Source organism: Musca vetustissima, unplaced genomic scaffold, assembly GCF_032173495.1.
Source record: "Musca vetustissima isolate MV318-11 ecotype Yass unplaced genomic scaffold, APGP_CSIRO_Mvet_v1 utg13007, whole genome shotgun sequence".
In the NCBI taxonomy this organism is placed as follows: domain Eukaryota; kingdom Metazoa; phylum Arthropoda; class Insecta; order Diptera; family Muscidae; genus Musca; species Musca vetustissima.
The window spans coordinates 317,629-343,387 of record NW_026881886.1 but is presented as its reverse complement, the minus strand read 5'-3'; the positions used below and the strand labels follow the sequence as shown (position 1 = coordinate 343,387).

The window sequence follows — 25,759 nt, the reverse complement described above, 5'->3', positions numbered from 1 at the left end:
ATTTACGAAATGTAAAAAATGTATTTTCGACAATTACAAAACATGGTAACAGTCATTAAAAATCGTTAATAATGTATTTTTTTGGGCGTTTCCTACTTCATTATTAGTTTTTTACATCTTTTTGACGTTTACAACATTATGTCGTAAACCCAAAAATATTTTCTTTCTGAGTTGTGCGTAGTTTTGTACCCTTTGGGTACGTTTTTGTCGTCATGTATTTTATTTCTAATTGATGAGTCTTGACATTTACGGCGTGTTTACACCACTGGGCGGCAAACAATTCTTTGCCGCCTTCAATTAAGTTATCACAGACGTCATTCATTACTGATTGTTAAATATGTCAAAATATATTTTTTGTCATTGTTGTTGGTAGTTGTGTGGGGAATTAAGTCGGCCGGTCGGGTTCTTTCCCTTCGTTTCAATTCCAATAATTCAATTATCAAAGAAACAGCAACCACATAACAACAAAATTTGACAGCTGACATAATGCCAATAGAATAGATAACAATTTGCGTGTGTGTGCGTGTGTTTTTTTATTTCAGAGAGAAGAGAGTGTGAGAGCAAGACATCAAAATTTGTTTGCAGTTAAAATTCTTTTGTTTTTTCTTTAAATGTTGCGACAAGAATTGGTTTTTACCACCGGCAACAACACGAACAATAATAATAACAGCAACAACGACGACGATAACAACAACAACAATATAACGTCAAAGAAAATGTGGGTATTTTTCCAAAAAAGCCTGTGTGTGACGTGACGTCTGACAATGACTGTTTGTGTGTAAACTTTTTTTCTAATTGTGTGTGTGTATTTTTTATATCAGAATGTCTTCTAAACTTTTGCAAAAATTCAAAAAATATTGGTAAAATATACGGATTTGGGGTTTGAGAGATTTATACCCGCCAATATTTTTGTTGTCCCTTTCCCTTTATTTTGTGTTTACTTTTCTTTTTTCTCTTCTCCTCTCATCTTGTCAATTTGTAATTAATGTGTTGTTTTTTGTTTCCTTTTTTTTTGCAGTGGTGGTGGAACACAGCCTGCAGGGACATCCGGAGCCGGTGGAGGCGGCGGCGGTGGGGGAGGAGGAGGCGGTGGGGGTAGCGGCACAGCTCCTGCACGTAACGCAGTCAGCTCCGGCAATATGTATTCCGCCCGCCAATCAGTAAGCACCTCAACCGGGGTCCTTATGGTCGGACCAAATTTTCGTGTCGGTAAAAAAATTGGCTGTGGTAATTTTGGAGAATTGCGGTTAGGTAAGTAGAGTCCAGATACAAATCACTTAAATAAATAAAAAACCATGGTTCTAGGAATAAGTCAGGAATATCAGTGGGCTTCAAGAAAAAACTTTGACACCTGATATAGGAGACTAATGAAAAATCCGTTTAAATCGATGTCCTGTAGGAGGTCTCAAAAGGCCTTTTGTAAAAGATTTATCCAGGTAAAAACGAATTTAATGGAGAATTTCCATATATGGAAGATCGCTACAATGTTTCCTCAATAGATTGATGTGTAGTCCCTGGAATATCTACTATTTGTGTTGGGACCTGTAAAATGTCAGATTTAGCATCCTAGATTGATTTTTGAGTTATGACTACTTCTGGAGAGGCTTTTTTTTAATAAAACTCCCCTGAAATGATCACCTATAAGAGGTCCTAGGAATATTTCCTTCCATAGATATATAGACACCAGACATTAACTATGTGCGTTAGAGATTTTTTTTGTCTTGGATCGGAAAATATCATTGGAGATATATGAAACTCTGTTTAGCAGTGGAAATTTATTTTAAGAATGTGAGTTTCTCTGGAGGGATTTTTGTTAACGGAATACCTCTAAAACAATTGTCATAAGTGAAAGGCCCCTTTTATGTTTACTTCAATGGAAGATTCTTCGAATGTTCTCTATACAAAAATAAAGACCTCTGAAGGGACCTCAATTGATTTCTAACTATGACAAATGCCCAAGACTTTTTTATCTGCGGAAAATTCTCAACATTTCTACTTTTATAGAAGATCTCTTAAAGGGTCTAAAAACGGGGTTTTAAGGTATGCAGAGGTTATAGAAGGCATTTCAAGTTTAGAGGAATTATGGACGGTCTTCTAACAATAAAGGTCATACGAAATCGAAGTTAACTAGAGCATTTTTAGATTATGTATTTTGTCTGCAGAAGATTGGAAGATTTAGAGTATCTCCATAAGGTCTCATGTCTATAACAGATCTCAAAGTCGTATTTTGCTTTAGAGAACTTTTGTGGAGGATTTCCCTTTAAAAAGAAATATTTCTCAGCCATTTACATAGAAGTTCCTCGATCGATCGATTTAGAAATAACTCTATAAGGTATGCTTATTCGAGAAGGTTAGTCTTTGACTACCTTTGAGACTACAGCTGATCAACTTTGAAACTACATTTTATTAGCTCTGAAACTACAGCTGATCATAATGAATATCCGAAGAGGCCTTCTCGAATAAGCATACCTTATAGAGTTATTTCTAAAGACACAAGGACTTCTACAGGTCGATAATAGATCGACGAACTTCTATGTAAATGGCTGAGAGAAATATTTGTTTTTAAAGGAAAATCTTCCACAAAAGTTCTCTAAAGTCTCTGAGCTAATCAGATGTAGTCTCACAGCTGATCAGCTGTAGTCTCACAGCTGATCAGCTGTAGTCTCAAAATTGATCAGCTGTTATCTCTGAGCTAGTCAGCTGTGGTTTCAGAACTGATCAGCTGTTATCTCAGATGTAGTTTCAAGGTTGATCAGCTGTAGTCGCAAAGTTACTCAGCTGTGGTCTCTGAGCTAATCAGATGTAGTCTCACAGCTGTTATCTCAGAGCTAGTCAGCTGTGGTCTCAGAACTGATCAGCTGTAGTTTCAGAGCTGATCAGCTGTAGTTTTAAAATTAATCAGATGTTATCTCAGAGCTAGTCTGTGGTCTCAGAACTGATCAGCTGTAATCTCAGAGCTGATCAGATGTAGTCTCAAAGCTGATCAGCTGTTGTCACACGGGTATTCATTATGATCAGCTGTAGTTTCAGAGCTAATCAGCTGTGGTTTCAGAACTAATCAGCTGTAATCTCAGACCTTAAAACTGATCAGCTGCAGTCTCAAAGCTAGTCAGATGTGGTCTCTGAGCTAATCAGCTGTAGTCTCAAAATTTATCAGCTGTTATCTCTGAGTTAGTCAGCTGTGGTCTTAAAACTAATTAGCTGTAATCTCAGAGCTGATCAGATGTACTCTCAAAGCTGATCAGCTGTAGTCTTAGAGCTGATCAGCTGTAGTGTAAGACCTGATCAGCTGTGGTTTTAGAACTAATCAGCTGTAATCTCAGAGCTGATCTGTAGTCTCAAAGCTGATCAGCTGTAGTTTTGGAGCTGGAGGATCAGCTGTAGTTTCAGAGCTGATCAGTTGTAGTGTTAGAAGTGATCAGCTGTAGTCTCAGAGTCAATCAGCTGTAGTTCAGAGCTACTTAGCTGTTATCTCAGAGCTAATCAGCTGTAGTCCTAGAGTTCTTGTTTCAGATCAGCTGTTAGGACCTGTTTTGTTTTTACTAGAGTCCTCTAAGGTTTCTGTACATGTAGAAGGTCCTATGTTGATACAGAAAAACATACAGAATGTGTTCTGTAGAAGGTCTTTAATTTTGAAACCCCTCTCATGAACAAAATGTACAAGAGCTATTCGATTTTTTTTTCGATGTTACCAAAGAGGTGATAAACCTGTTCAGCTTCGAGAAAATGAGATAGTATTTTAAAAAAAATTAGCTTTTAGAATTTTCTATGACGCGAGACGTCGTTTCATTTAAAGAAAATACAATAACAAATAATTTGTTGTAGTATTTTTTTAACAAAATTTTGTTTGTGGAAATTATTTACGCCATTGGAAATCCCACAATAGCATGGTGTTTTTTCCTTTGGCATTTAAATTCATTCTTCAAATATTCTCCTTTTAAACAAAAAAATACTCTACAGGTCGTCGAATGTGTTTCTTTCCATCAACACCCTATGCCGAAAAGAGTATTAATCCAGCAGGTATATACGATTTGTCTTTGCCTGCAAATGGTGTCCGTGTGTACGTCGATGTGTCGTTCAAAATTCATGATCACGTTGTTGTTATTGTGAATTAAGCAATTTTCATTCATCATCAGCTGTTTGGATTGCATGCATCCATCGTAAAATGATGACAACGTGTGAACCACCATACATCATACTCTTCTTAGTTTAGGGATCTCGCAATCGTTAACAATCATAACCAGCTACCGACTGTGTGATATTTTTCTTTCGTACGGTAGAACAGCTGTTGGATTGCTGCATGCATCATAAAATGATGACATCGTGTTAACCATCATTTACACTCTGTTTGCATAGGGATCTCGCAATCGTAATCAATCATTTTCAACAAAAAAAGTCGAATTTGTGATATTTATCTCTCTCCTCGTTCTCTTTTCAAATTGTGTTGTGATCATCGTATGGTTGCCTTAGATTTTGTGATTTTGTTTACAGCTTAAATGTATGAATAATAAGTTTTTGAAATTCATAATATATTAATGTGTATATTTTTTTACTTCCCTCCTCCTCTAGGCAAAAATCTGTACAACAATGAACATGTAGCAATAAAAATGGAGCCAATGAAGTCAAAGGCTCCACAACTACACTTAGAGTATAGGTTTTATAAACTATTAGGATCACATGGTAAGTCGATTTTTGAACAATTTACATTGTATTATTTTTTTTTTTTGGCTTTATTGTTTTTGTTATTTTTTACGTTTGTTTTTATTTTAGCAGTAAATTGTATTAGAATATTTTCCTAAAAAAATAGATTTCTTAAATGACTTGAAAAAAATCGGAACAGAAATGGGGGAAAATGGGAATTTTCAATTAAAAGATTTTTTTTTTTTTTGAATTCCATTAAGGTATTGAAATACCCCAATAAAATTGAGTCTAAATTTCGCTCAAAAAAAAATCAGATTAATGGGCAAGCATTTCTTTTTTTTCTAATCCCATTAAGAAGAAAACTTTTTACAAAAAAAAAAAATTGCTTTAATTTTCTTTCAATATATACTTTTTATTCTCTGTTATACTATACATACATATATGTATCTATATACTATATAAAATTTCACTAACTTATTTAACTTTGAAAGAAAGAAGAAAAAAAAAAATAAAACAAACAAAAAAATATATTTACTTTGACGTTAATAATAATCCCTATAGAAAACTTAGAAAATAAATAAACAGCCCTCCCCAATTTTTTTAAGAATATCCATTTTTTTTTTGCTGCACCGTTACCACCTTTTTGTTGAACCAACAAAATAAAAACGAAACTTAACGAATTTTTTCTTCAATTAAAAAAGAAAACTGTTGTTGTCTACTTTTTTTTCTATATACATTCATACATACATATATGCAGATTAAAATATATATATGTACATTGTTACATATTAAGAAAAAAAATCAAGATTTATTTTCTCTAGCATATTTACAACGCGCGGAGGTCGGTGCTTAAACTATTTTTCTTTTCTATTTAATTTTTATAATTAAATTTCAAAATACAAATTAATATTATAATTAGAAAAAAAAAAACAGTTGACCCGTTCATACATACTACACACACACTTACATTATAAATGTTGTATTTTTATTTATTATATTCTATATTTTTTAATATTATTAAAATTTTAATTAAAAAATGTAGTTAAAATTCTTTGGCAAAAAAAGTAAACAAAAAACACAAATTGTTGTTATTATAAATTGTGTTGTAAACACTTTGTAATATATATTTCTTAAATTTAAATTACATTGAACAATATATTTTGTTGTGGTGATATATTCTTTTTAACGACCTAGCGTTCCCTATGTGCGTTTATATGGCAAACACAATGACGGATGTACAGCAGATAGGGTACACATAGTCGAAATATGACACAAGTCATTGTATACGCAGAGTGTTATAACGGCGTCATTCATGTATTAGGGTGCACTAAATCGAATTATGACAACTTGCTTATAATCTGTTTTTCTTGATAGAATAATGAAATTTGAGAGAAAAATATTTAAATAATTTGCCAATTATTAAAACAAAATTAAAAGATAAAAAATACCATGTTTACACGAATCGATTTGAATAAAATAAATAAAAAGTCTGTTCATTATGGAAAAAATTGCCTATGCCGATGGAATTGTTGCCATAGATTGGGCGCCATTTCATGAAATTGTAAAAACAAAATAAATTTCCCAATAAAAAACAAAAAATCCCATGCTGGCGCCATTTAAAAAAAATATAGTTAAGTGTGGCAAAAAGTTTTAATTTTTTAAAATAAAAAGTCTGTTCATTATGAACAAAATCTTCTACGATGGAATTGTTACGCTTGCTATACGTTGGGCGCCATTTAATAAAATTGTATTATTTAAAAATATTAGCAAACAAAAAATACAAAATAAAGGGGTTTGTCTAACAAAAGAAATTCCCATGTTGGACGCCATTTAAAAAATATATAGTTATGTGTGGGAAAAAGTTTTAATTTTCTAAAAAAAATAAAGTAAATATATTAGCTAAAATGGAGTTTTATTTTTGTTTTTATATGAGACACACAAATGTTTCAAGTTGATCGCCAAAATTTATTTACAAAAATATCAATTTGTTCTTGGCTAACAATTCTTTTACGTTGGGCGCCATTTTTTTAAATATAATTTCTTATATATAACTGTGTGTTATTTAATATTTTTTATTAAAAAAATCTACAAATTTTAGATTTTTTTTTAGCCACTCTAATCAGATTTTTATCATATAATTGCCCCCACGTTGGGCGCCATTTTCATAAAAACTCTTTTTTATGTTCTTAATAAATTATTTCACCAAAATGTTATATTACACACAGAAAAAATTTTAAAAATGTTATATGCCTCAAAAAGCTTGTGTTGGGCGCCATTTTTAAAAAAGCTTTATTCTTTAATTTTGCCAAAAATTTTATAAAAAAATTGTAGCCACACTATAATGAGATTTTTATCAGATATTGCCCCACGTTAGGCGCCATTTTTAAAAAAGCTTTATTTTATAATTTTGCCAAAAATTTTGTAAAAAAAAAAATTTAGCCACACTATAATGAGATTTTTATCTGATATTGCCCCACGTTGGGCGCCAGTTTCATAATAACTATGTTGTATGTCTTAAAACCCTATAGCGGGATAGTAAAATTCCTGTTCTGGGCGCCATTTCTTTTTAATCTTGGTCTTATAATTTGAGTCAAAAAATTAATACAAATTTTATAAAAAAAATTGTAGCCACTCTAATGAGATTTTTTAAATATATTGCCCCACGTTGGGCGCCATTTTCATAATAAGTTTTTTTTTTACTATTTCAATAAATTATTTCATAAAAATGTTATATCACATACAGAAAACTATTTTAAAATATTGTATATCTCAAAAAATTATTGTTCAATGTTTTTTTTTTATATTTAAGAAAATGTATTAAATATGTATGTTATTGAAATTATTATATACAAAATAGTTAAAATTTTGTATGGTTTTTGTCAAAGTCACATTATTATTTCTTTTTTTATAAATATTAATTAGATATAAAAATCGTTGTTAAAGGACATTTTTTTAATATAAAAACAATATTATAATAAAATTATTAAATTAAATACATTTACAAAAAAAACCTTAAACTAATGATGCCATCCATGATGACTTGAACTCGAATTGGCCCACCCTATATGTCATCTGTCAAATTTGCCACCATTGTACAATTTATTGTCCAACCAAACTTTCGAATGCCGCAACGCACAATGTGATCCGATCTTCTTTTGTACACTCCATACAAATACCTATTTTGAAATTAGTTTGATGCAACATCAAACCACAACAATATATTCTAATACCAATCAATGATATTGAAAATATATATTTATCTTCTTGGCTCATATATCTATTTTCAATATAATATTTTGTTGTAAATGTTTCCACTACATATATATGTATAAATATATATATATATATATATATATATATATATATATGCGTTTCTTTTTTACATATATATTTTTAAAAATATATTATATTTTTTGGTAATTTTTTTTTATTGCGAAAAAAATATAAAATATTTTTAAAAATATTTTTATAATTTTTTATTATATTTTAATTTATATATCTATACATATATACTTTGAATTATCTATATGATTCTCCCTATCACACCTCACCCACATATAGATAATTGTCCAGAGGGTATTCCACGTGTCTATCACTTGGGCACTTGTAGTGGCCGTTACAATGCCATGGTATTAGAATTATTGGGACTGTCTTTAGAAGATCTCTTCAATATATGCAACCGTCAATTTTCACTCAAGACTGTACTGATGATAGCTAAGCAACTTGTAAGTTTATACAAAAAATCAGTAATCATTTATATTATTTATTAAGAAATTATTATTTGTTAATAATGAAAAAACAAATTAGGAACCTGGGATTTTTTTGAGACTCCAAAATATCATAAAATGGAAATTTCAGGTTCCTTTTGTTTTCAGTAATACCTAACATATCCGACTACACAACACTACACTCAAAAAAAGTAATAGATCTGAAAATGTATTTCCTTTTAGTTTATTTAAAGAAGGAAAAAAGTGAAATCGTTTTAAAAAAAAAATATTTTATTAAAAAAAAATATATAAACCCACCACTTTATTTCTTCTTTAAATCTTTTTTTTAACAGTGTCTCAACTACAAATAAAAAAATAATAGAAAAATTCTAAACGAAAATAATTCAAAATAAAATGTAAATTATATAATACTTACCTACATTTATTTATAATATATCAGAAACAACAACAACAATGAAAACCAAATTACTATTATTATTAACAAAAAAAAATCCATATTTTATTAATTGTTATATTTGTAGAAAAAAAATTCTGTAGCATCTATTTTTTTTCTAATTTAATTAGGATTGTTTTTATATTTTTCTCTAAACTTAAATAGAATTTGTTTGATTGGTTATATTGAAAATTAAAAAATATTGTTTAAATACTACTCTTAGCAACAAAACTGACTTTAGTATTTTCTTTAAAATTAACAACAACAACAATCTCTTACACATTTTCTATTTTTTAATACACACAAAATATATATGGGGCATGATTTTCTTAGAACAACAACAAGAAAAACATTTTCAAAACCTTTACGAGAATTTATATTCTTAGAATTTTTTTAAGAATAAATTGAAAATAATATGAAATTGTGAAGTTTTGGTATGGCCCCACGTTGGGCGCCAACAAAAAATTGTTACGGAATTCTGTCTTTCATCAATACGATAGCTTATTTAACAACTTTTTCCTCTTTCAATTTCAAATATCTATTTGTACATTTCATTTCCTTTAATGTTGGGCGCCAATTTTTTTTAAATACACAAAATACATGGGGCATGATTTATTATGAAAATGGAAAAACAACAAGCGAAACATCTTCAAAACCACTAAGAAAAATTATATTTTTAGACATTTTTAAAACATACATTGAAAATAATAAAAAATTGTGAAGTTTGGGTGCAGCCCCACGTTGGGCGCCAACAAAAAAATTTTACGAAATCCTGACTTTCACCAATATGATAGCTCATTTAACAACTTTTTCGTCTTTAAATTGCAAATATCCATTAGTTTTGCACATTTTTATATTAATTCGACGTTGGGCGCCATTTTTGAAACTTTGTAAAAATTAAAATTTTCCCCAAAAAATATGTAAGAAATAAATTAATATCCATAATATGTATATTAATAATACTGATAATAATATGAAATTGTGAAGTTTTTGGTATAGCCCCACGTTGGGCGCCAACAACAAAAATGTACGAAATTCTGTCTTTCATTATATTAACAAATAATGAAAGCGTTTTTAGCAACTTTTCTCTCTTTAAATTTCGAATATCTATTAATTTTTTCACATTTTTCCATTTATTCTACGTTGGGCGCCATTTTTGAAAATTTCTTAAATTTCAATTTTTTCCCCAAAAATATGCATAAGAAATAAATTATTATCGACGATACAGATAATAATGAAATGTTATTAAAATATACTCTAGCTCCACGTTGGGCGCCACGAAAAAAAGTTTTAGGAATATTTGTAGCAAAATAATAAAGGCTAATTTCTTAATAAATTAGAATGTTTTCTTTGAAATTAGTTATGTCGAGAAAAGTTTTTAAAATTCGATAATTAACAAAGAAATGCATTAATTTGGCTTTGCCGCCAAATCCAGCTGGTCGTTGTTACACCATACAACAGTTGATCTTGTAATAATATCCGTTATCATTTGGTTTAGTAACGGCCAATAAGAGACAGTTTTACACAAAAGTCAAAGAAGAACCGTTGTTACACAGTTATACCATAGTATAATCAGAGATGCGATATTATTAAAACTTAGCATAGCCCATTGGGCGCCAAGAAAAAATTTTTGTTGTTTATTTTTTTTCTAAATTGGGCGCCATTTTTTGTATTATTACAAATAAAAAAAAAAAAGATTCAGATTGGCCCCACGTTGGGCGCCAAGAAACATATAACTCTTGATAGCTCCTGACTTTCATCAAGAAAATTAATGACGAGCAACAGCTTTGCTGGCTTTTTATTCAGTTTTCTTGAATTTTTTTCACACTTCATTTAACGTTGGGCGCCATTTTTGAAATTTGTTAAAAATTGGATAAACAAATTAATTCTGCTGTCTTTTTATTCAGTTTTCTTTGATTTTTTACACTTCATTCCCCCTTTCAAGGTTGGGCGCCATTTTTGAAATTTACTAAAAATCATATTTTTTACACCAAATATGAATACAAAAATTAATAACAATCATATCATATAAATATTTAACAAAATGAAATGTTAGAATTTGGTATAACTCCACGTTGGGCGCCAAAAAAACGTTTTAGGAATATTTTTTGTCATATAGAAAAGTGCTTGAAATTGACACTTCATTTGTTAAACCAGTGAAATTAATACCTCATTATTATTAATTTTTTTTTATACGTTGGGCGCCATTTTTGTAATAATACAAAATTGTTAATATTTAGTTTAGACCCGCGTTGGGCGCCAACACAAAATTTGAGATACACTTGTTTTTTTTTATCAAGTAAATTAATGTTAATTTAATTAATCCAAAATGTTGGGCGCCATTTATAAAGTATTTTAAAATTATTATATGCTATAGATTATGTGATATTTATTGAGAGTAATGAAGAATTCTAAATATTTGGTATAGCATCACGTTGGTCGCCAATCCTTAAAATGTTAATGAAACTAATTTTTCATCACGTATTTTAATGCTGCACAATAAATGTTGTATAGCAAGAAGTGTCGAAAATTGGTACCGACCAATACAGGCTCAATATTTAGGCGTTGATTTTTTTTTTGGCTTTACTAAGAAAATGTTGGGCGCCAATATTAGATAACCCATATAAGTATAAAAATGCCGGACTTTTTTTTTGTAATTATCTTGCTTAAAATATAGTTCCTTTCCTCTCAGACACTGAATTAAATCCCTTCATTTTGTTTTCAAATTTATTGTATACCACCCACCTCTGTATTCGTTTCATATATATATACCCTGCTCCCCTTCTTTTTTGCATGTGTAATATGTTCTAAATTAATATATAATTTTCTTTTAGAACATACTAACCACACAATATTTGGCCAAAATACAATTTTTATTGACCTTTCTTATTAAAAAGTAGGAAATATATTTCTTGATAAATTTAAAAGGATTTCTTTTACATTAATTGTAGAGAAAAGATTTTAAAATTTTAGAATTTACAATAAAATACATAAATTGGGGCAAGCTGGCCGTTGTTACACCACATAACAGCCGATGTTGTATTTCATCTGTTATCTTTTGGTTAAGTAACGGCCAAAGAGAGAGGCAGTCTTACACATAAGCCAACAAGAGCCGTTGTTACATGGCTATACCATAGCATCAGAATGGGAGAGAGAGAGAAAAAACATCAAATAGAGTAACAATGGGAAGCCTAATATCACATTTACATTACAGTGACATTGTTTACATTGGACATTATCAGAAATAGTACACCGTAACGTAACTGTAAAGTAAATGTTCCAGTCTTGTAAATTAAATGTGGGCATATTTAAAATATTTTAATAGCCTGGGCATTATTTTTTCGCATATATTTTTGGTTATATTGTAAGTATATAAATATTTAAAATAAATAAATAACATTTTTATAGTTAAAGAAAAAAAAATCAAGCATTTGACTTCCATTTCGAAAATATGCAAAGAGAGAATGTCTTTTTTTTTCTTTTGTGTGACGATGATGACAATTGATTGAAAAAAATGTATACTATATAAAAAATAATAACTTATGAAGGTGGTAAATAAAACTAAATGATTTAAGCATAGATTTTGTTTACTGTAAATTAATAATTGGCAAAAATAGAGCAAATATTTTCCCTGCTCTCTATTTAACAAAAAAAAAAAAAGAAATTCAGACAACAACAACAATTCCCTTCGTTAAGCCTTATGCAAAAATTCCACAAAAAGCCGCCAAAAATGCAATTTGAAAAAAAAAAATAAAAGAAATCGAATCGAAAAACAAAATATGTCCTCCCGTTAATTTTCATTTATTTTTTCATCTTCTACTTTTTTCAAAATAAAACAACAAAAACAAAATTAGCTTACCTTACTTATAACAAAAAAAATGAAAAAAAAATCTGCATTGTTGTTGTTATTGTTTTTGTTTGTTATTATTGTAGCAGAAGGTGTACCCGAAGTATATTACTTCGGACCATGCGGCAAGTACAATGCTCTTGTTATGGAATTGCTCGGTCCATCACTTGAAGATTTATTTGATATTTGCGGCAGACGTTTCACTTTGAAGACAGTACTACTGATAGCTATACAATTAGTAAGTACCCCATAAACAAATACAAACAAACAAACAAAAACCCCAAAATCAAACTTCTTCTCCTTGTTTTCATTAATTTAATCGAAAAATGAACCCAAAACAACAACAAATACACAAAAATAATTAATTTAAAGCTATAGCAAATAAGTAACGAAAAAAAACACAGCTTTAACCAAATCACCACCACCACCACCCTTCAAATAAATGACAATTAACACATGGTTTGTAAAAAAAATTTGATCAGAAAATGCGGGAAATTAAATATGCCTTAGGACCCTTATATAATATATAGAAGATTTAATTATTTTCCATAGAATTCTATTTTGTATTTAATTTAATTTTTAATTTTTAAATTCTAAATTTCCATCCCTGTCATTTGGTCGAACGCGCACTTCTCTCTTCATTTCTTATGTGTGAATAGAGGGTAATTCCCCATAACATTTGACTGTTGACATTAAGAGAAAAAAGTACTGTACATTTTCTTATTTATAAGGTGGTCGGTCCACACATTAAGTCAGTTTCTCCAAATGACAATTAATTTGAGAAATTTATGTACCGTTTTTACACAACCTTTACTCTCTTTCACAACATTTCTAAAGTGGTCGGGTCATACACTAAGTCAGCTTTTTCAAATGTCATTTAAATCGAGAATTTGATGTACAGTTGCAAATTTATTGACCGTGTTTACACAACTTATTCTCCCTTTGACAACATTTCTAAGGTGGTCGGGTTACACAACGAATGCCAAGTAATTCAAGAATTCGATGTACAGTTGCAAATTTATTGACCGTGTTTACACAACTTATTCTCTCTTTGACAACATTTCTAAAGTGGTCGGGTCACACAATAAGTTAACACGAATTTCTTTATTTTGATATAATGTTGCAAATATTTTGGCCGTTTTTACAGAACAGACTCTTATTATAACCTGTGTTTTTGACAAAATTGCTAAAGACGGACGGGTCACACATTAAATTAAATCGAAAATAATCCAATTCCACCTAGAAAAACTACAGATTGTTGATGTCTTTACAATTTACCTGGGCCCATATTCTCCTCACCCACATTTGAACATTTTTTTTTACAGACCATGTGTTTTGAAAATAAACTTGTTATGGACATTACATTATTATTTTTTTTTTATTATTACATATTTTGGCCTATAAATATCCGTGTTTTTTTAATATTTTTTGTTCTTGTTTACATACATTTGTTTTTTTGCTCATCTAATAACAATCGAAAAATTGTCATCATTGTTTGAAAATAATCCCAACTCATTTTGTTTTTGATTAACCTTTTTGTTGAATATTAACCCGAAATTACATTAAACAAAATGGTTAAGGTTTTAATTTTTTTTTACATCACCCCCACTAGTCGTTTTTTTAGAAAAAAATATATAAAGTCACTATTAGAATGTTTTTTTTCACAGCTCAATTATTTTGTTTTAGAATTAGCATAGTATTTTAGCATTTATTTTAAATTTTTATTTTATTATTATTGAACATAATTGTTGGAAGCATGTTTTCTTTTCTTTGCGAATAATCACCGCCAAAAGAGCCAATTCAAGCAACACATACAAATTGTTTTGTTATATTTCATTTTATTTTGAATTATTTTTATTTATTTATTATTATTATTTTTTTTATTACAATGCTTTTTCTTCAAATTACCAATGAAAAGTAATAATTTACATTTACAAAAAAAAAATAAATTATCATCAAGCAATTTTTTGAAAATGAATCATTTGAAAAAAGAAAAATAAATTTTATAAAATGTGTTTTTATTAGTATCCAAATATGAAATAATGCGCTAGTTGAGACACTACTTTTTTATTTTCTTTAAAAAAATATTATTTATTTATACCATATACTACAACTACTTATCGCTAATTAAGCTAAGATACAAATTACATACTATCATATGCATGTTTAAAACATATTAACTGTGCTTACATACCCTCTACATACCCACCACATACAAACATTTAAAATAACATACAGAAATTATTTTGATTTAAAAAAAAAATCCAATTAAATTTAAATATTTTTAAAACTATATATTTAAATTGATATTTGCAATATATAATACAAATAAAATTACAATCGAAGTGAATTTCTATTAAATTATCTTATTGTTTGAACGAAAAATCAAAGTTTAAGGTTAAATTTATAAAAACGCTTGATAAATTGCGACAAAATTGTTACAATATGGCGTTATTATATATGTGTAACAACGCTGTCATAGTTTACACTGTTATTGACAACTACGCCGTTGCTACAATGATCGCATGGGAATCATATGGTATTACAACGGCGTTACAATGGATAACGCCGTCGACGAGCAATTGCTGCTTAAACGGCCTGGCCACTAATTAAATTGTTCATGGGTTATTATAATTCTCAGCTGGAAATCATAATTCTATTTAAGCTAAATATTAACAGCCATTCTGTTTTAATAAAACACATAGGCCATTTTGGCCTGGACACATATCAATTATGTAACATGGCCACACAACAAATTTGTGTAATTTTTATAAAAATTGAAAAATTTTTATTTATTACACAAACTTTTTGTATGGTGGATGGATTTCATGAATTTTGGACAATTCAAAAAAATAATAAACCCCAAGGTCACACATTAAATTGTGGACAAAAACTTATCAACATTGTCATATAATTTTATCCTTTACCGTATCTTTTAACGATTTGCCAGAAATAAAATATTATTAGGTGTACTGGCAACACAACAAATTATTTTGAAAAAAATCCGGGTCGGGCCACACATCAATTTAACAATTACATACAAAACTTTTAACTATGGAATTTAGAACATTTCATATTTTTTAGATTATGTTTAATGCCTGATGTCAGTCAATGAACAATTTCATTAAGTGGCCATGCTGCTTAATATGGAATTTAGAACATTTCATATTTTTTAGGTTATGTCACATGTCGTATTTGCACCGTATTATTTACCGTCGCGACGGTCGTTATGACAACTGCATAATTTAACATGACCGGCCATATCTACACCGCAAATGTTAAATGTAGACTTTAATTTGACGTTTTTAGAACGACTGTTGCCAGCTATAACGAAGTTTACACGCAACAATTATTTGATAATACATTTTTGAAATATTTTAAGAAAAAATACAATAAAAATTAATCAATGGAAGATATTTAGAAAAATTACAAGTAATTTTGTAGATATTTTGGAATATTTTTCTAATAAATATTCGACAAATATGTCGTATTTACACCGTAGGTTATGTCCTAAACAATTCATTTTGTTTTACAGTTATTACAACTGGGTAATTTGACATGGCCGGCCATATCTACACCGCAAATGTTAAATAAGTATTTTTATAGATCTTTTGGATCATCTTTGTAAAAAATGTGATATTTAGTATTTATTCTTTTTTTTAAATCATTAAAATTCTGTATGTTATTTTTAGATATCATCCCACTAACAAGAACCTATTATTAAAAATCCACCTTCTTATACATTTCAACTAATATTTAAATTTTTATTATTTTTTGTAAATAATTGTTACATTGTAACATCAGCTCCACCGGATCGAATATGTTCATAGTCGGCACCTAATTTATAGAGATGTTAAGCCAGAAAATTTTCTTATTGGCAGAACATCGACGAGACGAGAAAAAATTATCCACATAATTGGTGAGTTGAAGTCGTTTCCCGATTTATTTTTAATTTTATTTATTGTTTTCATTTTTCTTTCATTACGTTTCTTACAGATTTCGGTTTGGCCAAAGAATATATTGATTTAGATACAAATAGACACATACCATATCGGGAACATAAATCCCTGACGGGTACTGCTAGATATATGTCTATAAACACACACATGGGCAGAGAGCAATCGAGACGTGATGATTTAGAGGCATTAGGTCATATGTTCATGTATTTCTTAAGAGGTTCACTGCCATGGCAAGGTCTTAAGGCCGATACACTTAAGGAAAGATATCAAAAAATTGGCGATACCAAACGAGCAACACCCATTGAGGTAAGTGTAAACAACACATCAATATCCATTACAGAAATATAAAATAGTATTCCTTATGATCCTTTTCAGGTACTTTGCGATGGCCATCCCGAAGAATTTGCCACATATTTACGCTATGTGAGGCGGCTAGATTTTTTTGAGACCCCCGATTATGATTTTCTGCGAAGACTGTTCCAAGACTTATTCGATCGTAAAGGCTATGTGGATGATGGTGAATTTGACTGGACAGGGAAGACAATGGTCAGTAAACGGCAAATAGCATTGATATGAAGTTGTGATAGAGTTATACTGAAATGATTTTTTTGGAATGGAGTGGAATGGAATGAATTGAAAAGAGAATGATGAAGTATGAAAGATAGAGTATGCAAATTTTTGAATAACAGCAAGTGTGTAAATGTGGAAAAACCATTGGAAAAGAATGTGTGTGTGCCAAAAAAAATATTGAATTCTGAATGAGCCAAATGTATGCATTTCTTTTTTGGAACTTTATCAAAATAACCCTAACCAAATCTAACATTTTTTTTTTCAAAAAGAAGGTGTGAAGCATTATTTTGATTTTTTTGCTTACCCTATACCACCCTTTTGTGTACGGGCGGGAGAAAACAGAATAAGGTCCACTGTTACTTTTGACGATTATCAAATTTCGTTTTTAGCGTCAATTTTGTGTTTAATTGATTCAGATTTGAATGTAGCTCCCATACATATTTTCGTTCAATTTCATAAAAAAATGATTCCTCAAAGGTCCCACGTTTGTCCGATTTCAACGAAATTTAGTCAGGAATGACATGTGTCAAATTTGATTTGAACCGGAACAGATTTAGATATAAACTCCCACATAAATGTTGTTCCGATTCCATAAAAATGGTGCACAAAACACCCCACGTTTATGCGATTGTCACTAAATTGTGCATATCGTATTGTATTGAGTCATGAATGACGTGTGCCAAGTTTCAATCAAATCGTTTCAGATTTAGTTATAGTTCTCATATAAAATTTCTTCCGATTTCGTTGAAATTGTGCAACAGAGACTCGACCAAGTTTGTCCGATTCCCACTAAATTTTGTATAGGGTACTAAATGGAGTCCCTAATGGTGTATGCCAAATTTGCTATAAATCGTTTCAGATTTTTATATAGCTCCCATGTATATTTTCAACCGATGTCAGGTTTAATGTCGCATAAAAGTCCACAAGTTGGTCTGATTGTCACGAAATTTTGCATATCATACTGTATTGAGTCAAGAATGACGTGTCTCAAGTTTTATTTAAATCGTTTCAGATTTAGTTATAGCTCTCATATATAATTTCTTCTGATTTTGTCTAAATTGTGCACCAGACACCCCAAGTTTGTCAGATTGCCACTAAATTTTGTATAGGGTACTAAATGGAGTCCATAATGGTGTATGCCAAATATACTTTTAATCGGTTCAGATTTGTATATAGCTCCCATGTATATCCGATATCAGGTCGCATCCAAGTTCACAAGTTGGCCCGATTGCCTCGAAAAATTTCCTATCGTACTGTATTGAGTCAAGAATGGCGTGTGCCAAGTTTCATTTAAATCGTTTCAGATTTATTTATAGCTTCCATTTCTTCCGATTTTGTGCACCAAAGTCCCCATATTTGTCCGGCGTAGATTTATTAAAGAGTCCCTTTTTGGATGTCCCTCAAAGCGTACATTTACTCGTATTAAAGAATATTTTTTCAAAGATCCCTCAAAGCGTAGATTTATTAAAGGAACTATTTTAAATGTCCCCTAAGGCATATATTTATTAGAAAATATTTGTTAAAGGTCCCTCAATGTGTGGAAATAATTAGGAAATATTTTAGGGACCCTCCAAACGCAGATTTGTTAAAGGAAATATTTTAGGGTCGCTTAAGGTATTTCGCATAGGGCACTCAATTGAGTTTAGAATGGCATGCGTCATGTTAGATTTAAATAGTTTCACATTTGCATATAGCTGTCATATATACATTGGGCCGATTTCAGATAAGTAGCGAACGAAAGATCCTACGTTTGTCCGACTGAGAAGAATGTGTCATGTTTACATGTAAATCATTTCAGATTTCCAATTTCATGTATAGATACTTCACTACAAGAGTTTTAGAACATCTCTTGCCAAAGTGGTGGTGTAAGGTAGAATATTACATAGTCGGCAATATACGACTTTAGTCCATTTCTCATTAATTTCTGTTTATTTAATACATTTTATTTTGTATCATTTTATATTTGCAAGATTCTATACCATTTCCCCCACACCCCTCCCGAACAAATTATCACTCCCAAAGGTGATGAGCAAAGGAGAATTTCAAAATTTTGAATTAAATTGTAATGATGTGAACCCCAGTCTCCCTACTCTCCTACATCCTCAATTATATTTTATGTATTATTCTTTTTCTCCTCCATTTTAAGTTGTTTTCCAATCCAAAATAAATAATCAAAATGCATACAGAAACCAAGAGATATTTTGATATATAACATTATTTTCACATACAACACAATTAAACATAATTTAAATTATTGTTTATATATATATTTTTTGTAATCGGATATTGTTATGATTTTTTTTTTTGATGTTATATTTGTGTTGAAAAAAAAATCACACACATTTTTTTATGTCTTGCCTCCTCATCTCGTAATAGAACAAGGATAAACTTGATCAAATGAAAGCTATTAAAAATGCACCACCTTCTCATTTAGCCAAAAACAAATCGGATAAGGTATTCTTGTTTTGTTGTTATTGTTTTTTTTTTCTTTTTCATTAATTTGTATTATTTGTTGTGTTTGTGTACATGAATAGTTTTTTTGAAATCAGCTTTCTATGAAGTATGCTAGTATGATGTGAGTGCTAATAATGATGCGTAATTTTGAATTATTGCTGCTGTAATTCTATTGTTGTTGCACAAAATAAGAAACGGCATTAATAAGGGCCGAAATATTGTCCAAATATATATTTATAACAGATATTTTTATTTTATTTTTTTAAGGGAAATATTATGATTAATATTTAGAAGAAAAATTTTCAGCAGATTTGTTAAATAATGTTTCCATGAAATACTCTCTGAAATCATGTTGACTTATTAAAGAATATCTTTTAAAGGTCCCTCAAAGGATAGATTATTAGATAAAAACACTTTTTAAATGTCCCTCAAAGCGTAGATTAAATAATATTTTTAAAGTTTCCTCAAACTGTGGATTTTTTAAGAATATTTGTTAAAGGATTCTCAAAGATTAATTTTTTTAAGAAATCTCAAGTCGATTTATTTTTCCTAAAGACTCAAATTGTAGAGTTATTAAAGAATATTTTTTAAAAGCATACATTTTTAAATAAGCCCTTTTTGAATGACCTTCAAAGCGCACATTTATTAAAGAATATTTTTTAAAGATCCCTCAAAGCGTAGATCTATAGAAACAAATTAAATTTAAAGCCAAATTTATTATTAACAACTATTTTTAAGGTCTTTCAAAGTCTATTAATAACTATTTTTAAGGTCCCTTAGGGCATATATTTCTTAGAAAATATTTATTAAAGGCCCCTCAATGCGTAGATTTATTAAAGGAACTTTTTTTAGGATCCACCTCCAAATGTAGATTTATTAAAGGAAATATTTTAGGGTACCCTCCAAGCGTAGATTTATTAAAGGAAATATTTTAAGGGTCTCCTAATGCATATATTTATTATAAAGTATTTGTTAAAGGTCCCTCAATGCGTAGATTTATTAAAGGGCATTTTTAGGGTCCCCTCCAAACGTAAATTTATTAAGAGAAATATTTTAGGGTCCATTCCAATCGTAGATTTATTGAAGCATAAATTTATTAAATATACCATTTTTGAAGGTCCCACAAAGCCCACATTTATTAAAGAATATTTTTAAAAGATCCCTCAAAGCGTTGATTTATAGAAACAAATTAAATTTGAAGCCAAATTAATTATTAACAAGTATTTTTAAGGTCCTTCATAGTCTAGATTTATTAATACCTATTTTTAAGGTCCCCTAAGGCATATATTTCATAGAAAATATTTATTAAAGGTCGTTCAAAGTATGAATTTATTAGAGTCCTCCCTCCAAGCGTAGATTTATTAAAAGAAATATTTTTGGGTCCCCCTAATTATTAGAAAATATTTGTCAAAGGTCCTTCAATGTGTAGATTTATTAAAGGAATTTTTTCAGGATCCCCCTCCAAGTGTAGATTTATTAAAGGAAATATTTTAAGGTACGCTCCAAGCGTAGATTTATAAAAGGAAATATTTTAAGGGTCACCTAAGGCATATATTTATTATAAAGTATTTGTTAAAGGTCCCTCAATGCGTAGATTTATTAAAGGGCATTTTTGGGGTCCCCTCCAAACGTAGATTTATTAAGAGAAATATTTTAGGGTCCATTCCAATCGTAGATTTATTAAAAGAAATATTTTAGGCCCCCTCCAAGTGTGGATTTATTAAGGGAAATATTTTAGGGCCCTTAAAAGAGTGGAAATGTTAGAAAAAGGAAATATTTTAGGGCCCTTAAAAGCGTGGATTTATTAAAGAAAATATTTTTAAATATACCTCAGGAAGGGACCACATGATGTAAACACCTTTGACATTTTAATGACCACTTACGTAAGATAAGCACAGTTGCTTGTTCATTGAGAAGATTTCAATATCGAAGAACTTATGATTGCTTTTCTAGAAGAAACTTCATTGAGAGTTTTTTTTTTAATTCTAGAAAATTCTTCCGGGATATCTTGGTGCCTTGGATAGAGTACTGTATGGAGTCTAGAATGTAAAATTTAATTTAAATTGGGTTTTAAGGCCACTTGCGTATGAAAAGCAAAATTGGTTGTTCTTTGAGAACGTTTCAATATTTAGTTATTTTATTTATTTATTATCGAAGAACGAACTTATGATTGGCTTTCTAGAGGAAGTTTATTCTTGGTTTTTATGGTTCAATCGACACGATATTTTGATAGCATACTGTATTGGGTCTAGAATATCAAATATATTTTAAATCGCTTCAAATGTAGGTATAGTTCCCATATATATTTTCGTTTGATTTCAGGTTATAGAATTTAAATCGTTTTCGATGTAATTATAACTCACATATACATTATTTTTGGAAGGGGCCTAGTGTATGTAAATGCCTTGGACTTTTTTAAGACCAAAGAGTATTTGTGAAATTGATTTAATGAGAGTTTTTGTTTGGTTTCCTATATGAAGATTATAAAATATGTTCTGTAGATGAAAACTTCTTATCAGCCACAAATATTGTACATTCTGTCCTTTCGACCTCTATATTTCAATATTCTGAAGTATAAAGTATATGTTCTGGTAGACCTTTTAAGTCCTCAAAAAAAAAACCTTTAAAAGACTAAACCTTCTGGTTATCAGCCGCAAATAATAATGTTTTACAAATTATTTTTTTAATATTTTGTAAATAAATATTGATTTTCTATCATTTATTCTAATGACCTTTGAACCTTCTTGTTATCAGACGATAATAATAGTTTATAAGTTAATTAAAAAAAAAAATATTTTTTCCTTTAGACATCTGAACTTTAATATTCTAAAAACCTTTGATGTTCAATACGAGCTTTTTAGTTTATAAGTTACATATTAAAAGTATTCACAAAACCACTCGATTTTTTTTATTAATTTATAAGACATAGGTCTTTAGACCCTATATATCTACAATAGTTAGCACTCTACAATATTCTTGCTCAAATACCTATTGTCCTTTAGCCCTTTATGTGATAGTTTGCTATTCGGAAAATCTTTCAATTTGATATTTTGAATTTCAATAAAGCTATTTGATTTTCTACATGATTTCATATTCAATGAAATGTTTTATTATAATCTATTATTACTATAATATTTATAATAGATTATATTAGTATTTCATGCTAATTGAGATTAGGTTTATAGCCAGCCTTTTTGATTTTCTACATGATTTCACATCCTATTATAATCCTATTATTATAATCTATTATTAATATAATATTTATAATAGGTTTATAACCAGTGTTTTTTATGTTAATTTACCATTTTGCAGTTTCTTATTTTGTGCTACAGAGCGTAAAAAAGTGATTCTATTAAATTAAATCAAATTTATCAAATCAAATTGAATTTTTATTAAATATATATTTTATTTTTTATATGTTTTTTTTTTCAACGTGATGCATTGCAACAAAACCAACAAAACATGTGTGTTCCAAAATAATGTTGTGTCGTCCCAAAAAATAATGTTTTTGTTTTACCGTGTGTGAACATATAACAAACAACACACTTTCAACACAATACAACAACATCAACAAACACAATGTACAAATTTTCAACACATTATCGATATGGAATGGATCTGTTTAATTTCTTCAATAAAAACCACAACAAAAATGCAGTCAACGCCAGTTGGTTCATTACAAACGGGTCATGAAGTTATCATTTCACCAAATAAAGATCGTCATAATATAACGGGCAAGGTAATGTATATCCAAAAATATGTTTCTCTTTCTTTAATACAAACATATTTCAATATATAAATACTTTTTTTATACATACAATCATTATTAGTAAAACATACTACATATATATATATATATATATATTTATTATACTTAAAAAATATTGTATTTAACATATATTTTTTTATATTCACAATAACAAACAACTACTACTATTATCTTTGGGTTATTTATATATAAATATTATTTTGTTTTTCAACATTTACCTACTACTTTGTATTTTGGGTTTTTTTTCTCTCTCGACTTTGTTTAAATTTTTTTCTTCTTAATATGTACAATTTTGTTCTTAATCTTCTTCTTGTTTTTGTGTGGATATATATTTTTATTCCTGTTTTTTTATTTAATTTTTTTGGTCACTTCACATTCATTATCAAAAGGATGGTTCTTATTTTGATTATGATGATGACGATGAAGAAGAATATTTAATTTTGGAGGTTAGAAGATACTACTAAAAACTAGTTAAACTATATATGGAGTTTATATTCCAATTATAAGTACAATTACGTAATGAAAGAATAATTACGGTGTTTGTTGTGCGTGAGCGGTAGTCGTATATATATAGAAGTATTTTTGTTAGAATATCAAAGCTAGTGCGCCCTATTATTGTAATAAAGAAATTAAAACGCTAGACATTTTGAAATAGGTTTCATTTTTTCTTAGCTAATTTGCTTTAAATATCCTTTTGTCCATGTCCTCTTCCCACCTCCCACCCCCCGCATTGCTTTTCTCCCTATAAATTCCTCATAATGCTTTTTTGGTTTTTGCTTATGTACCAAATGGTTTTTTAGGTTATGAGTATTTTAGTGATTTTACCCCCCTTCCTTTGCCTAATAGGATTTATAATATGTTTATCATTATTTATTTACTACTTTTGTTTTGGTAATTATTTTATTAAGTGGTATTCTGGCTTTAAAATATATTCACTTGTTTTTAAATTGACTATTATTCGATCAGACCTAAATGGAGTCCTTTGGAATGCAATCTTTTGTTTAAATTTTATGCGATACGAATTGATTCTGTCGCAATGTATTATCTCAAAAAATAAAATCTAATTTCCAATCCATTGGAATTTGCTCGCTACTCTTTAAATGATTTTTATCCTATAAAAATTTATAGGTGATTTCAGTTTTTACCAGAGGTGTATTATTATTCTAACATCATAACAGATAGTAAGATTTGCTAAGTGGACACTTTCAATGTCCTGATGTAATCCCGGATAAAACGCACATGTGATTTCACCTCTCCCCAGAGGTATGTTGTCTTTTAACACCTGGGCAGATTTTCAAACGCCTTAAAAGGTGGTGGGATCCACACCATCCCGCTCGATATCCGCAGACTCCTTATTACGACAATTAACAACCTTAAGCCTTTATGCCAGGTGATCTGACTAAACTGTAGGTTCCGTCGATCAGCTTCGGAAGAGGCCCTTCAGATAACTGTCGACCAGCAACCATTTATCGCCACTGATAATCCCATCGGGGTCAGCACGATCTATGATTGCTACTCGCAAGTACCTCTTGTGAAGCAGCAGGGTTGCTAGGCGCCGGTGTGGATTTCTAGGCTTCCAGGTTTGAGACAGTGGGTTTGGCATTCACCACATCTTTCACCATCGATACTACCGACTACCGGGATGGTACTGAGGGCTCAGACTAGAGCCACTCACAGTCTTCTCTTTTGGAGGGTCTACCGTAGTGGTCTTCGCTCGTGGTTTAGGATACCTTTCAATCAGATTAAGTAGTATTGTTGAAAGCGCACGTTGTCCTGATAAATACCATCCAACTCCGACCATTAAAAACCATAATCATCTCTCAATCGCGCACTCCATTTTGGAATAAAAAAAAACAAATGACCCCAAAAGGTCATAAACCGCGCCAAAACAACAACTTTGCAGAGGCTTCTCAACAAGAACTCTCTAGTTTCCTGTGAGCCCCAGATGCAACAATTTTATCTTTCCTAATACAATCTGTACAGACACGAAGGTCCGTCCGGTTCCTTTTTAGATATTTTCATGGTTCTATGAGCATGTTCTAACAGAAGTGGTTGTAATTTGGCATTTTGTTTTTTCTTAGAGGATAACAAAATCTTCTGGCAAGCAATTTATAATAATATTTTTCATCGTAGGATGGGGTTGAACTAGAAGCCTTTGTCTTTTATGTGACCGACCCTTTGATGTTCTATGAGACTGAGTTTTAGTCTTGAATAAATCCTAATTTATAAATAACAACACAAAAAAGTTTTAATTAGTCTCCTTAAAATAACTGGTCCTCTTTTCTCTCTTAAGCAATATTTTTCCTCTTAATTAGATCTAAAAATTTTTTTTGAGATAAAATCAAAAAACAACACCAT

General features: G+C 29.8%; 1 protein-coding gene across 9 annotated transcripts in view; it reads left to right on the top strand.

Annotated features, from left to right (window-relative positions):
* Positions 1-1,025: 1,025 nt before the first annotated feature.
* Positions 1,026-25,759, top strand: part of LOC133327929 (casein kinase I) — a 31,671-nt gene continuing 6,937 nt past the window's right edge. The window contains exons 1-8 of one of the 9 annotated variants that reach the window (XM_061536472.1): positions 1,026-1,251; positions 3,961-4,020; positions 4,570-4,680; positions 12,739-12,887; positions 16,454-16,568; positions 16,646-16,914; positions 16,984-17,154; positions 23,291-23,371. In XM_061536472.1, the coding sequence (XP_061392456.1) occupies positions 1,140-1,251; positions 3,961-4,020; positions 4,570-4,680; positions 12,739-12,887; positions 16,454-16,568; positions 16,646-16,914; positions 16,984-17,154; positions 23,291-23,371 (1,068 nt within the window). In that variant the 5' untranslated portion in view covers positions 1,026-1,139. Of the gene's footprint in view, positions 1,252-3,960; positions 4,021-4,569; positions 4,681-8,202; positions 8,367-12,735; positions 12,888-16,453; positions 16,569-16,645; positions 16,915-16,983; positions 17,155-23,290; positions 23,372-25,759 lie in introns of all 9 variants that reach the window. The other 8 variants (XM_061536467.1, XM_061536471.1, XM_061536466.1 and 5 more) reach the window with 8 other exon arrangements.